A 15191-nucleotide genomic window follows, 5' to 3' on the forward strand; every position below is an offset into this window, starting at 1 on the left:
ATCCTGGCAACCAAGGAGAGCTTCAAAAGCACATTTCTCTGGATGAGCAGCTCTTCTCCCAGCCCAGCAGGGCTGGGGCACTGCCTGCAGCCAGCCCGGGCACAGCACAGAGGCACAGAGAGCTTCCATCAGTCAGGGCTGGGAAGGTGCTGAGAAGTGCCTGGGGCAGAATCCCTGGCAGCCCTTGGCACAGGAACCTCTGGCTGCAGGACAATGCAGCTGCAGCTCCTGGAGTGATCTCCTACAGCTGGAACATCCCAATGGCCACAGACCCTGTGAGTACAACTCTGAGTATTTCTGGTACAGGGTAGATAAAGTGCTCATGAAGCTCTGATATGCTGAGGGGTTCTGATCAGTCATAGAATATTTCCAAGACAAGGATTTTGATAAAAATGAGGAAATTTCCTAAGAATTTATATTCAGTTTCGTACTGTTGGAGAATGGCAGGGAGGGAGGAATAGATAGTAACAGTTGATTATGAATTTTGACAAGCACCTGAGACATCCAAACTATTACCTTTAGTGATCAATAGGTTCAAAGACGATCCCTAATGTGCTTTCAGCCACTCTGCCCATGGACAGCAGCAGCATCACCTCTGCTGGAGCCATCAGGCTCAGTCTGAGCTGTCCTTTCTCCAAGCTGCAAACAGAACCTGCCCCCAGCCAGTGCCCTGCAAACAGGCAGGGTTCTGTCAGGCCAAGGAGAGTGCACAGAGATTTGGGGTCTGTGAGTGCTGGCAGGGAGAGCTCAGGCACAGGGAAACACCTGCAGGAGGAAAATCCCCAGGAAGCAGAGAGAAGATCAGGGAAGGAGAGAAAACAAAACCCAGAAATGCTGTGGCAGGGAGAGTTTAGAGATGTCCAGAGGATCCCCTCCAGTGCAGCCCCTCCCTCTGAACCAGCCCCCTCCCTCCTGTCCCCCCAGCCAAGCCTCTGCCCTCAGGGCCGGGGCTCCAAGGCGTGCAGCCCCTCCTGTGCAGGCAGAGCTGCAGCAGAGCCGTGGGGCAGCTCTGCAGCCCCGGGCCCAGTTCCCTCTGCAGAGCACAGGGCTGGGAGTAGCTGCCCGGCACTGGGGGCTCTGGGAGGGGGCACAGCTGGCTCAGGGTGACACAGCTGTCCCCAGTGCCCGGCTCTGGGCAATGCTGTCAGTGCAGCCAGGGAAGGAGCTGCATCTCCCTGCATCCAGTGCCATCAGAAGGACACTTGGAAGTCTCCCTGAGATTTCAGTCCAAGCTGGGAGCTCCAATCCAGGGTGCAAACCTGTCCTAGAGTATCTCTGAGTTATAAGACTGATGGGGAAAGGCAGAGGTGTTCTGACACTGAAAATGCTGCTGGGTTGGTGAAATGAGCAATGTGAGTCCTTGGCTACAAATATGGAGCTGGGCTGTGCTGGATCCATCTGCTCTCAGAAGTGCCTGGAGACATTTTAGGGGAAGTATGGGAAGGTGATCATCCTCCACTTGAGAGAGGTTAAAGCCCAAAGAAACTCTGAAAAGGTCAGAATGACAGACCATCTCCCCTCACTCTCCTCTCATCATTTTGCCTCACAGAACTTGCTCTGTTCTTCCTGGGGGCAGCAGAAATTCTGAGGGTTTCTGATATCCAAGAACACCAGCAGTGATATGGGGGTTCTTAAAAAGAAAACCTCAGAACTCTTGAACACAAAATGGTGTCTGTCTGTGGCACAGAAGAGGGTGTATGGGAAATGGCTTTGGTTTTGGTTACAGGTACCTCTTTTAACTCTTCACTGTCCTTTCTCCATGAACAGGTCCCCATGTGCAGCCACAGCCAATGTCCAACAGCAGCTCCATCAGCCACTTCCTCCTGCTGGCACTGGCAGACACGCGGCAGCTGCAGCTCCTGCACTTCTGCCTCTTCCTGGGCATCTCCCTGGCTGCCCTCCTGGGCAACGGCCTCATCATCAGCGCCGTAGCCTGCGGCCACCACCTGCACACGCCCATGTTCTTCTTCCTGCTCAACCTGGCCCTCAGCGACCTGGGCTCCATCTGCACCACTGTCCCCAAAGCCATGCACAATTCCCTCTGGGACACCAGTACCATCTCCTACACAGGATGTGCTGCACAGCTCTTTTTCTTTATGCTCTTCCTTGGAGCAGAGTATTTCCTCCTGACCATCATGTGCTACGACCGCTACGTGTCCATCTGCAAACCCCTGCACTACGGGACCCTCCTGGGCAGCAGAGTTTGTGTCCACATGGCAGCAGCTGCCTGGGCCAGTGCCTTTCTCTATTCACTGCTGCACACAGCCAATACATTTTCCCTGCCCCTGTGCCATGGCAATGCCCTGGGCCAGTTCTTCTGTGAAATCCCCCAGTTCCTTAAACTCTCCTGCTCAAATTCCTACCTCAGGAAATTTGGGCTCATTGCAGTTAGTGCCTGTTTGGTATTTGGTTGTTTTGTGTTCATGGTTTTCTCCTATGTGCAGATCTTCAGGGCTGTGCTGAGGATCCCCTCTGAGCAGGGACGGCACAAAGCCTTTTCCACCTGCCTCCCTCACCTGGCCGTGCTCTCCTTGTTTGTCAGCACTGGGGCATTTGCTTACCTGAAGCCCCCCTCCATGTCCTCCCCATCCCTGGATCTGTCAGTGTCTGTTCTGTACTCAGTGGTGCCTCCAGCCCTGAACCCCCTCATCTACAGCCTGAGGAACCAGGAGCTCAAGGCTGCAGTGTGGACACTGATGACTGGATGCTTTAAGGAAACATTGAACTGCTGGCCAATTCCTCCAAATGACTTGTAATACAAGTCATCTTTGATACTTCTTGTTGGTTTCTTTTTGGACGTTCTTTTTCTTTGTTTTGTTTTTTAAATATTGTCCACAAATAAACGTCACTGTTTTTGCCATTTCTCATTTTGTTTCTCTCCACCTTCCCTGTGGCTACAGACTGTGTCAATGAGGTCCTGCACTCTCAGTGGCTTTAAAGGAACTCAAGGATGTCCCAGCAAAGTCTTCTGCAGAGATGCCCTTTTGTTGCCTTCTCTGGAGCTGCAGCAGCAATGTCTGTGTGCAGAGTTGGGGGCAGATCAGTGCTGGCACAGCAGCTGTGCCCAGCAGCAGCAGCACTTGGTGTTGCCAGTGCTGCTCCCGTGGCCCTGCCCCACTGCCCTGGTGGCCCTGGTGTTGCTGCAGGGCCTGAGTGCTCTCGGGGCCGGGCACAGTCCTGGGGGTGGCAGTGCCGGGGCTGCAGCAGGGACAGCCCATGGGCACTGCTGGGGCAGCGCTGACGCCTCAGGCCGGGGCCTGGGGGCTCCAGGCTCCTTGCCCAGGCTATCTCAAGGACACGGCCAGGCCAATGCTCAGCACAGAAAACCCCCGTGAGCAGCCCCAGGCTGGCCGTGGGCAGGCTGGGGGCAAACAGCATGGCTGGTGCTCTGCAAGGGCCCTTGAGGAGACGGGAAGGAGCAGCAGAGCAGGGGCTGATCCATCCCCAGTGCGCTGGACAGCCCAGGGCAGCGTCCCAGAGCGTCCTCATGGAGCTGCCAACAACATCCCCCCTCTGCAGCCCTGGCCTCTCCCCCAGCTCACACAGGTGCTGCATCCTTGCAGGCACAGCCACGGCAGCGCTGGCTCAGGAGCCCCTGTTTGCATTGTACACAGCAGGTGGGAGCACCCCCATGCTGCTGCTGTGGGGACATGAACCTGAGGGAGCACAAATGCCATCAGCCCCTGGGGCCAGGAAGGGCTGGGGGACGCCAGGGAAACCACTCAGCTTTGTCCTGGCCTCTGCAGCCAGCCAGAAAGTTTGTTCCCATCAGCTGGGAGTTTCCTGTCCCACTGCAGACGCTGCTGCTCAGAGCCAGGGCTGCCTGGCAGCCACCCCCAGACTGCCATGGGCATTTCATTGGCTTCACTTTTGCTTTCTTTAGTCTTCCTGCTACTATTTCTTCCCATTGCCCACCCCTCTTCCCTCCCCTGCAAACAGCCCATCCCTGTTTTCCCTTTCGTCTCTGGCAAAACTCCCCATTCCAGTTTCTAACTTGGCACCATGGGAACGTCCCTTGGGGAGCAGGATCATCCCACAAGTGCTGCAGGAATTGTCTGCAGGCTCCTGCAGTGCCTCGTGCTGCTCCCTTGCCAGAGGCAGCCCCGGCCAGGGGGGCACATCTGGGCTGCTGTGTCTGGCTGTGGGGCTGCCTGTTCTGGGCAGTGAGGAGGGGCTGCAGAGGCTCTGCAGGACTGACAGGATGGGCTTTGGGGCTGTGAGGAGAAGCTGAGGGACCTGGGCTGCTGGAGCTGCTGGAGAGGAGGCCCAGGGCTCCTCCTGCAACTGCTCCAAGGGTGGTTTCAGAGAATCACAGAATCAGCAAGGCTGGAAAAGACCTTGGAGATCATCAAGTCCAGCCTGTGCCCTGACACCGCCTTGTGTCCCTTGAGCCTCCTCTTCTCCAGGATAAACAACCCCAGCTCCCTCAGCCACTCCTCTCAGGACTTGTGCTCCAGACCCCTCACCAGCCTTGTTGCCCTTCTCTGGACACGCTCCAGCCCCTCCAGGTCCTTCCTAAATTGGGGGGCCCAGAACTGGACACAGCACTCGAGGTGCTGCCCAACCAGTGCCCAGCACAGGGGAAGAATCACTGCCCTGGTCCTGCTGGCCACACCATTCCTGATCCAGGCCAGGAGCCATTGGCCTTCTTGGCCACCTGGGCACACTGCTGGCTCATGTCCAGCCTGCTGTCCATCAGTCCCTGCAGGTCCCTTTCTGCCTGGCTGCTGTCCAGCCACTCTGTCCCCAGCCTGTAGCGCTGCAGGGGTTGTTGTGGCCAGAGTGCAGGACCTGGCACTTGGACTTGTTCAACCTCACCTTGTTGGATTTGGGCCCTGGATCCAGCCTGTCCAGGTCCCTCTGCAGAGCCCTCCTGCTTTCCAGCAGATCAACACTCACACCCAGCTTGGTGTCATCTGCAAATTTGCTGATGCTGGACTCAATCCCCTCATGCAGATCATCCATGCAGACATTGAAATCCACGCTGGCTGGCTCTGACCCCTCGGCCATCCTGTGGGTGCCCTGTGATGGCACTCAGGGTGATCTGTTCCAGAACCTTGCCGGGCACCGAGGTCAGGCTGACAGGCCTGGAGTTCCCCAGATCCTCCTCCCAGCCCTTCTTGGGGATGGGCTCACACTGGCACCTCCAGTGCTCTGGGACCTCCCTGGTGAGCCAGGACTGATGGTAAATGATGGAGAGCAGCTTGGGGATCTCATCCACCAGCTCCATCATGCCCCTAGGATGGATCCCTGTGCCCATCTACCAGCTCAGGAGAGCCCTTGTCCTGAGGACAACCTGTCCATATATTAAAAATTGAGACAAGGTGTTAAGTAGCTTAGACTTTTCCTTATCTTAAGTTACTATATTGTCCACGGCATCCCATAAAGAATAGGCGTTCTCCTTATCCCACCTTTTGCTATTAATTTATTTATAGAAACATTTTCTAACTTTTTTTTCACAGAAGTGGTCAGGTTAAGCTCTAATTGAGATTTCACCTCTCAGCTTTTCTTTCTCCATGACCTAACAACATCCTTAAACACTTGCTAAGTTGCCTGACCTTCTGTCCAAAGTTAATACACCCTCTTTTTTCCCTTAAGTTCCCACAAAAGCTCCATGGGCAGCCAGGGCAGTCATTTTCCTCACCAGCGCATCTTTGGCCACACTGGGACAGGCTGTGCCTTCCCCCTTAAGATTACTTTCTTGAAATGTGTCCATCCTTCCTGGACCCCTTTGTTTTTAAGGGCTGTTTCCCATTAAAAAATCAGTTCCATGATTTGATACTCCCCAAATCTCCATCCTAAATAGGCTAAAGTCTGCCCTTCCTAATTCCAGTGTGGCAGTTTTGTTGCTGCCCCTCCTTCTTTCACAGAACACTGAAAACTTGATTATTTCATGGTCACTGTGCCCCAGGCAGCCAACGACCCCCACATCTGCCACCAGCCCTTCTCTGTTTGTGAGCAGCAGGAGACAGAGCTTTCCTTGGCAGTGGAGTGTTACCAAAAATTCGGTAAAACAGAAAACTCCTTCACACCAATGCAGCATTAAGAAGCAGCATTCTTTATTCAGCCGGATGCACGGGGGATAGCTCCTCCCAAAGCCGAGCATGCTGAGTGCAGGAAAGTTTCTGTTCATATTCTGTATTTTGCACACATGTTCATTGATTGTCCTGGACTAAACACACATCTGATAATCATTTCCCCAGAATCATTGACATATTTCCCCTCCCCTTTACCCATGCTCTCTTCTGTCCTGGGGGTCTCTCTGGTGGTCCCTGGTGGTCGTGGACCCCAATGTTCCAGTGGGCCTGGCTGAGCTGGCAGGACACTGAGGCTGGTGAACTTCCAGTTCTCCTTCTGACACAATGGGCATTGTGTGGTTTCCATAGGCCTGGGGATTTGGAGAACAAGCTCCTGGTGTCAGCTCACCTGGTGGAGACAATTTATCATCTGGTAACATGAGGACACAGAGTGGGCTATGACATCACAGAGTGGGTTGTGTGAGGTCATCAAGAAGCTATGACATCATAGGCCATCTCTGTGACATCACAGAGCCAGCTGTGACATCACAGGGCAGAGGTCTGACATCACAGAGCAGATTATGACCTCACAGAGCAGGCTGTGACATCACAGAGGGGCTGTGTGACATCCCAGGGGGGCTGTGTGAGGTCACTGGGTTGGTCACTCCGCCCCAGCTCCCCCTCACAGTTTCTCCCAACAAGTCCAATGCTGTTCATGCCCTGCCGAGGTCCCTGTCCTCCAGTATCCCCCCGGTCCACCTGGAGCCACAGCCCCCACCAAAGGATGTTCCACAGGATCCACCCCAGAGTCCAACATGGGGAAAAGGGGCCAGGGCTGTGTGACCAGGACATCAAGGATGTGGATTATCCAGGTCCCTGTGGCCTGGGTTGGGTTCCCCAGAGCAGGAAAGATGTCTGGCAGCTGGAGCAGGGTTAGGGAAGGGCCGGGAAGGTGGGGCTGGAGCCCTTGGGCTGTGAGCAGAGGCTGAGGGAGCTGGGCTTGTCCAGGCCAGAGAAGGGAAGGCTGAGGGGCTCCTCATCCCAGCCTGGCAGTGCCAGCGAGGAGGGGATGGAGAACACAGAGCTAGGCTCTTCACTGGGGGCCTGGTGGGAGACAGAAGCCAATGGGTGGAAGGGGAAAGAGGGGAGATCAGCCAGGCCAGGAGGAGATGAAATGAGTCAGGCTGGTTTCAGCATTTCCTCAACACCAAAAGCAGCCTGACCTCCCTTCTCCATCCGCCACGGACAGCTTTGCAAATCAGGAATTGTTTGAGCTGTTTTGCCTCCTCTACAGGACGAGCATCCTGATACAGGAACTTAATTGTGTTTATACCTATCACAGAACCACATTTGTGTAAAATCAATTCTAGTGTGGAAATCACTTGTGGATGGTGGACTCATCAGACACTGTTGGGACGTTGCACATTGCTCAGGGAAGAGTGCCATTGTTATTAAATTGTGTCCTGTTCAACCATGTTCTGTTGGCCATGAAGAGAAACTTTCTGTGCCTCTGAGTCTCACCAGTTTCCGACCCCCAAAGGACACAAACCTGATGAGTTGTGGTTCCCACTCCAGCGGTGGCGCTTGGACCTCCCTCCATCCCCAGAGCAGAGTTCCCGTGTCCCAGAAAGTCCCTGGCAATGCAGGGATGAAGGAAACAGGACAGGCTGTGGGGATCAGGGGCAGGGCACGGCCAGGGATTTGGGGTGGTTGTGAGCCCAGGGCAGGACCCGGCCCTTGACCTTGATGAACCTCATCCAATTCTCCTGGGCCCATGGCTCCAGCCTGTCCAGATCCCTCTGCAGAGCTTCTGCCCTCCAGCACAGCCACACTCCCACCCAGCTTGGGCTCACCTGGAAACTGACTGAGGGTGCCCTCGATGGCCTCGCCCAGATCAGCAATCAAGAGATTTCACTGACCTGGCCCCAGTCCTGAGCCCTGGGGACACCCCTGGGTGTGACTCCATTCCTCAGCTGCTCTGAGTGCCAGGGCTTGGATGAGGGAAATGGTGGGGAGGGGTTGGGGACAAAGTGTTATTGATTGTCAGCCATGGAGGGTCTTGATTTTCACATCTATTCAGACTGCATGAGGAGGTGCTGGGGGTCAATATCAATTGGACATTGCTGATATCAAACTACAAACAGGAAAAACAGAAAAACAAAACAGGACAAAACAGTTCTCTCTGCATAGTTTGCAAAACAGTATATTCACTTTAAATACACTTCTGAAATCTGTCAAAAAACAGAGAAGAATTGAAAACTTCAATTATTCCCAGCAGCTTTTCTTGTTTGGGAGTTTTAAATAAATAGTTATGAGCCTTTTTCACTGAGTTCCTGAACTGAAGAGCTCAAGAAAGAATAGGCCTCTGGAGAAGTAAAATTCATCAGCAACCTCCAAGTGGCTGAGGATCCATCCCCATCAGAGCAGCAATGACCAGAAATGGGCACAGCTTTGTGGCTGCCCCAGCTCTGGGATGGGCCCTGGGCCTGGAGCAGGAGCAGCTCTGGAGGGCCCCAAGGCCGGGCTCTTGTGCTGGCCTGGGCAGATGGGATGGCAGCAGGGGCTGCAGAGCTCTCAGCACCTCAGCCCGAGGGGAGCAGGGCAGCCAGGGAGCCTCCTTTGGCCTTGGCCAAGCCCCTTCCCCCATGGCTGGGGCTGAGTCCTGGCTGAGCTGCAGCTGCTGCTGTGCCCTGGCCAGGGGCTGAGGCCGTGGGGCCAGTGGCCAGAGCAGCCTGGGCTGAGCAGAGCTGTGGGGCCAGAGCCGGCTGGGCTGTGCTGGGGAGAGGCCCTTGGTGCTGCACAGAGCTCAGGGCAGCTGGCAGAGCTTGCAGGGAGCTGGGCTGGGCTCAGAGAGCCTGGCACAGAAACCATCAGTGTCCATCCCAGCCTGGCTGAGCGTGCAGGGCAGGACTCAGCCCAGGCCTTGTGGGGCAGGGCCAGCGCCTGTGCAAGGCATGGAAAACAGGCAAGTGCTCGAGAGAGGAGGCTGCTCTGTGCCCTTGGGGGCATGGACACAGCAGGAACACTCAGGAGCCCAAAGAGCCTCCATGGCTGTGCTGGAGACCAAGGCTGGAGCAGGGAAATGCAGGGCTGCTGCGCCATGGGGAGGGCATTGAATTCCAGCACACACCTCAGCTCTCTGATGGTCCCGGCACCATGCTGGGCCCTGTTTCAGGATGGAGCAGAGCAGATGTTGATGGCACAGGAGCCCTGCGGGGCTGGCAGGGACCTGCAGCTTGCAAGGTGCTCTGCTCCCCCTCAGCTCCTCTCTGAGAGATCCAATCCCAGCTCGGCACCTCAGGGCACAAGTGGCCCTGCCTGGTCATGGGCACACAGCTGATGTTGACACACAGGGTTAGGAATTAGAAGGGTATTGATTACAAATAGATATTTAGATTATATATATATTGTTTAATATTTGCTGCATTTTACTGTGCTAACTGCCTGTCATGGGAAGACAGGGTGGGCCTGCGAGAGCAATATGAAAGAATGCAAGGATGTGTGATAAGGGAAGGACGACGTTCATCAAAACAGGACAAAGTTACAAGGCTACCAAGATAGTAAGGCTCCTCAGAGCCCCAAACCAGATTAGACCAACCTCATGGTTTGGACTGTGACTACACTGTCCCAATGTCCCACCTCTGTCTATCCCAATATCCCAGCTCTGGCTATCCTAATATCCTGGCTCTGGCTATCCCAATATCCCAGCTCTGGCTATCCCAATGGCCCAGCTCTGGCTATCCCAGTATCCTGGCTCTGGCTATCCCAGTATCCCAGCTCTGGCTGTCCCAATATCCTGGCTCTGGCTATCCCAATATCCCAGCTCTGGCTATCCCAATATCCCAACTCTGGCTATGCCAATGTCCTGGCTCTGGCTATCCAAATACCCCAGCTCTGCCTATCCCAGTATCCCAGCTCTGGCTGTTCCAATATACAGCTCTAGCTATCCCAATATCCTGGCCCTGGCTATCCCAATGTCCCAGCTCTGGCTATCCCAATATCCAAAGTCTGGCTATCCCATTGTCGCAGCTCTGGCTATCCCAATATCCAAAGTCTGGCTATCCCCAAGTCCCAGCTCTGGCTATCCCAATATCCAAAGTCTGGCTATCCCAATGTCCCAGCTCTGGCAAGCCTAATATCCCAGCTCTGGCTATCCCAAAGTCCCAGCTCAGCTCCCACCCCCATCTCCGGTGTCTGCGGCTCCATTCTGCCCCGCTCGCTGTCGCAGTGCTCGCAGGGAGTCCCGTCCACGTCCCCCACAGTCAAGGACTGGGGGACCTCCGGGCTGCGCTCCAACAGTGCCACTTGCAGGGACTTCGGGGAGTGGAGAACTGGGGGGACACGGAGATTTGGGTGAGCTGAGGAGGCTAAAAGTGAAAGTTTGGGGATCCAGGCGGGTCCACAGGCCAAGGAAAGGGGGAACATGAAGAGCTGGCAGAGTTGGAAAAGAGGTTCAGAGGCTAAGAGCCAAGGAAAGGGGGTGCAGGGACAGTGATTATGGATTGTAGGGAGTAGTTCAGCATGTCACATGGGGGCGAAGTTTAGGTTTTAGGTTTTTTAGCACATTGTAGATGGTACAAGATGGAGGATACAAGCTGCTCTCTCGAGTGCCATCAGTAGTTGCCCGATGTGGAGTTCGCAAACTCCCAGACACCTACAGAGCGGCCCCCGGGGAAATCACACGCTATATGGACTGGGCATCCCAGAAATGGGGCCGGGACCCCCAGACATCCCTCCCCATAAACCTGACCACCCCAGAAATAGGCTGGAACCCCCAGAGGCCCCTCCCGATGGACTGGGCACTCCAGAAATGAGGCTGGGACCCCCACACAACGCTTCCCGATTAGACTAAATTCCCCAGAAATGGGGCTGGGACCACCAGAAATAGGAGATGGAGCTCCAGAGACCACTCCCGATGGGCCTGGGATCTCCAGACTGGGGCTAGGAACCCCACACATGAGCCACGCCAACTTGCTTCCATGCCCCACCCTCAGCATCGAACTAAGCAATCAGCGCCAGGAACAATCAGCGTGGGAATGCCTTCCGCATCGACCAATCAGATCGCTCTCTCATTCTTGCTCAACTCCTTCATTGTGACATCACAAGCGGCCATGATGCTCAGCCCATCCCCACTATGATGTCGCTGCGCTCCCATTGGCTGTTGGGCAGAGGGCGGGGCTTGCCCAGACTATAAAAGGCATGTGCCGGGGCACAGGGCTCAGTGCGGGCCCAGCGATGGGAGCGGTGGCAGAGCAGCATTAGCACCCGGGAGCCGCCATCGGCTGCGGAGGGTGGCCAGCGGCGGGGACTGCCCTAAGGTGAGGAGGGAGGACGCCGACAGAACATGCCCCAGGGCAACGAGCACCGAGAGCGGCGGAGCATCGCTCCTGAGCGAGGAGGATGGTGCTGGGAGCATTCCGGGCTCGTGTGTAAACCTGTTGTCCCTGGTAGGCCTTGGCCTCCGGGTGCCGGGGCCCTGGGGAGACCTGTTGTCTCGGCCCTGTCTTGGCTTACCTCCGCCCGGCCCCTGGGTAGACCTGCTGTCCTGGCCGGCCTTAGCCTCCGGCCGCGTAGCCCCTGGGTAGACCTGTTGAAATGGCCGGCCTCGTCCTCCAGGCGCCCGAACTCTGGACAGACCTGATTTCCTGGCCATCCTCGGCCTCCGGCCGCCCGGCCAATGGGTAGACCTGTTGTCTCGGCTCCGTCTTGGCTTACCTCTGCCCGGCCCGTGGGTAGACCTCTCTCCCTGGCCAGACTCGGCCTTCAGGCACTAGGATCTTGGGTAGACCTGTTGTCTCGGCCCCGTCTTGGCTTACTCCGCCCGGCTTGTGGGTCGACCTGTTGTCCTGGCTGGCCTTAGCCTCCGGCCACCTGTCCCCTGGGTAGACCTGTTGCCCTGGCCGGCCTCAGCCACCAGGCGCCGGACCCGTGGGTAGACCTGTTTCCCTGGCCGGACTCGGGCACCACGCGCCGAGACCGTGGGTACACATGTAGCCCTGGCTGGACTCGCGCTCTAGGCGCCGTGACCGTGGGAAGACCTGTTGTCTCGGCCCCGTCTTGGCTTACCTCCGCCCGGCCCGTGGGTCGACCTGTTGCCCTGGCTGGCCTCGGCCTGCGGCCGACAGGCCCATTGGTAGACCTGTGGGCCTGGCCGGCCTCGGCCTCCGCCTGCCTGGCTTGTGGGTAGACCTGTTGTTTTGGCCGGCCTTAGCCTCCGGTCGCCTGGTCTCTGGGTACACCTGTGGCCCTGGCCGGACTTGGCCTCCAGGCGCCGGGTCTCTGGGTAGACATGTTGCCCTTGCCGGCCTTAGCCTCCGGCCGACCGGCCCGTGGGTAGACCTGTTGTCTCGGACCTGTCTTGGCTTACCTCCGCCCGGCCCATGGGTAGACCCTGTGACCTTGCCGGCCTAAGCCCCAGAGGCCAGGCGGCTGGAGGCTAAGGCCGGCCAGCACAGCAGGTCTACCCACAGGCCGGTCGGCCAGAGGCTAAGGCCGGCATGGGGAACAGGTCTCCCCACGGTCCCGGCGCCTGGAGGCCGAGGCCCGCCGGGGACAGCAGGTCTACCCTGGGCCCCGGCGCCTGGAGGCCGAGGCTGGCCACGGCAACTGTTCTACCCACGTGTCCGGCGCCTGCCGGCCGAGACCGGCCAGGGCAACTGGTCTACGCACGGGCCCGGCGCCTGGAGGCCGAGACCGGCCAGGGCAACAGGTCTACCCATGGGCCGGTCCACCAGAGACCAAGTCCGGCCCATGGGTAAGGCTAAGGCCGGCCAGACCAAGGGAGACAGGTCTACCCAGGGGCTGGGCGGAGGAAAGCCAAGACAAGGCCTAGAAAACAGGTCTACCCATGGGCCGGATGGCCGGAGGCCGAGGCCGGTCAGGACAACAGGGCTACCCATGGGCCGGGCGCCTGGAGGCCGAGGCTGTCCAGGGACAACAGGTCTACCCAGGGCCCCAGCGCCTGGAGGCTGAGGCCGGCCAGGGCAACTGGTCTACCCACGGGCCCGGTGCCTGGAGGCTGAGACCGGACAGGGCAAAACATCTACCCATGGGCCGGTCGGCCGGAGGCCAAGGCCGGCCAGTGAGACAGGTCTACCCAGGGGCTGGGCGGAGGAAAGCCAAGACAAGGCCTAGAAAACAGGTCTACACACAGGCCGGAAGACTGGAGCCTGAGGCCGGTAAGACAACAGGTCTACCTACGGGCCGGGCGCCTGGAGACCGAGGCCGGTCAGGGACAACAGGTCAACGACGGGTCCAGGCGCCAGGAGGCCGAATCCGACCAGGACAACAAGTCTACCCACGGGCCAGGTGGCCAGAGGCTAAGGCCGGCATAGGCAACATGTCTAACCACGGGCCGGTCGTAGGTAAGCCAAGATGGGGCCGAGATGACAGGTCTACCCACAAGCCAGGCAGGCAGAGGCCGAGGCCGGCCGGTGACAACAGGTCTACGCAGGGGCCAGGCGTCCGGAGGCTAAGGCCGGACAGGGAGACAGGTCTACCCAGGGACCGGGCGGAGGTAAGCCAAGACGGGGCCCAGACAACAGGTCTACCCAGGGCCTTGGCGTCTGGAGTCCGAGGCCGTCCAGGGCAACAGGTCTACCCACGAACTGGGCGCCTGGAGGCTGACGCCTGCCAGGACAACAGGTCTACCCAGGGGCCAGGCGGCCGGAGGTAAAGGCCGGCCACGACAACAGGTCTACCCACAGGCCGGTCAACCTGAGGGCAATGCCGGCCGAGGAAGCAGGTCTACCCACGGGCTGGGCGGAGGTAAGCCAAGACCGGGCCGAGACAACAGGTCTAACCATGGGCCAGGTCGCCGGAGGCCAAGGCCGGCCAGGAACACAGGTCTACCCACAAGCCAGGCAGGCGGAGGCTAAGGCCGGCCAGGCCAACAGGTCTACCAACGGGCCCGTCGGCCGCAGGCCGAGGCCGACCAGGGCAACAGGTCACCCCACGGGCCGGGCGGAGGTAAGCCAAGATGGGGCCAGACAACAGGTATACCCACGGGCCAGGTGGCCGGAGGCTAAGGACGGCAAGAGCAACAGGTCTACCCACAAGCCGGGCAGGCGGAGCCCGAGGCCAGCTGGCGAGAACCGGTCTACCCAGGGGCCTGGCACCTGGAGGCCGAGGCCATCCAGGGTCACAGGTCTACCCAGGGGCCCGGCGCCTGGCGGCTGAGGCCGGCCAGGGACACAGGTCTACCCAGGGGCCAGGCGGAGGAAAGCCAAGACGGGGCCAAGAAAACAGGTCTACCCACAGGCCAGTCGGCCGGAGGACAAGGCCGACCAAGATACCAGGTCTACCCATGGGCCGGGCGTAGGTAAGCCAAGACGGGGCAGAGACGACAGGCCTACCCACAAGCTGGGCAGGCGGAGGCCGAGGCCGGCCGGCGACAACAGGTCTACCCAGGGCCCCGGCGCCTGGAGTCCGAGGCCATCCAGGGTAACAGGTCTACCCAGAGACTGGGCTGCCAGGCCCGTGGGTATACCTGTTGTCTCAGGCCCCTTCTTGGCTACCTCCGCCGGGCCCATGGGTAGACCTGTTGTCTTGGGCCCTGTTTTGGCTTACGTCTGCCCACTCCCATGGGTAGACCAGTTGCCTTGGTTGGCCTTGGCCTCTGGCCGACCGGCCCATGGGTAGACCTGTTGTCCTGGCTGGCCTTAGCCTCCGGCCGCCCGGCCCATGGGCAGACCTGTGTCCCTGGCAGGCCTCTGCCTCCAGGCGCCAGGGCCCTGGGTAGACCTGTTGTTTCGGCCCTGTCTTGGCTTACCTCTGCCCGGCCAGTGGGTAGACCTGTTGTCCTGGCCGGCCTTGGCCTCTGGCCGACCGGCCCTTGGGTCGGCCTGTTGTCCATGTCGTCCTTAGCCTCTGGCCGCCAGGCCCTGAGGGTAGACCTGTTTTACCCGGCCGGACTCGGGCTCCAGGCGCCGGGACCGTGAGTAGACCTGTTGTCCCCAGGCAGCCTCGGCCTCCGGCCGCCCGGCCCGTAGGTAGACCTGTTTTCTCAGCCCTGTCTTCGCTTACCTCTGCCCGGCCCGTGGGTAGACCTCTTGTCCTGGCCGGCCTTGGACTCCGGCAGCACGGCCCATGGTTAGACCTGTTGTCTTGCATCCGTCTTGGCTTACCTCCTCCCGGACCGTGAGTAGACCTGTGTCCCTGGCCGGCATTGCCCTC

At 58.4% G+C, this 15191-nt stretch overlaps 1 protein-coding gene and 2 pseudogenes across 1 annotated transcript; 2 read left to right on the top strand and 1 right to left on the bottom strand.

Annotated features, from left to right (window-relative positions):
• LOC137464036 (zinc finger protein 208-like) overlaps positions 1–15191 on the bottom strand; it is a 1110012-nt pseudogene that overhangs the window by 304299 nt on the left and 790522 nt on the right.
• Positions 1–15191, top strand: part of LOC137464035 (zinc finger protein 850-like) — a 1110255-nt pseudogene that overhangs the window by 295880 nt on the left and 799184 nt on the right.
• Positions 1791–2756, top strand: LOC137464058 (olfactory receptor 14I1-like). The gene has a single exon (XM_068175375.1). The coding sequence runs from the start codon at positions 1791–1793 to the stop codon at positions 2754–2756; it is 966 nt and encodes a 321-aa protein (XP_068031476.1).

This window comes from Anomalospiza imberbis, chromosome 35 (genome assembly GCF_031753505.1).
Source record: "Anomalospiza imberbis isolate Cuckoo-Finch-1a 21T00152 chromosome 35, ASM3175350v1, whole genome shotgun sequence".
Taxonomy (NCBI): Eukaryota; Metazoa; Chordata; class Aves; order Passeriformes; family Viduidae; genus Anomalospiza; species Anomalospiza imberbis.

What these genes read in the sequence shown, in the direction of transcription:
- LOC137464058 (XM_068175375.1), top strand. Translation starts at nt 1,791, where the DNA reads ATGTCCAACAGCAGCTCCATCAGCCACTTCCTCCTGCTGGCACTGGCA.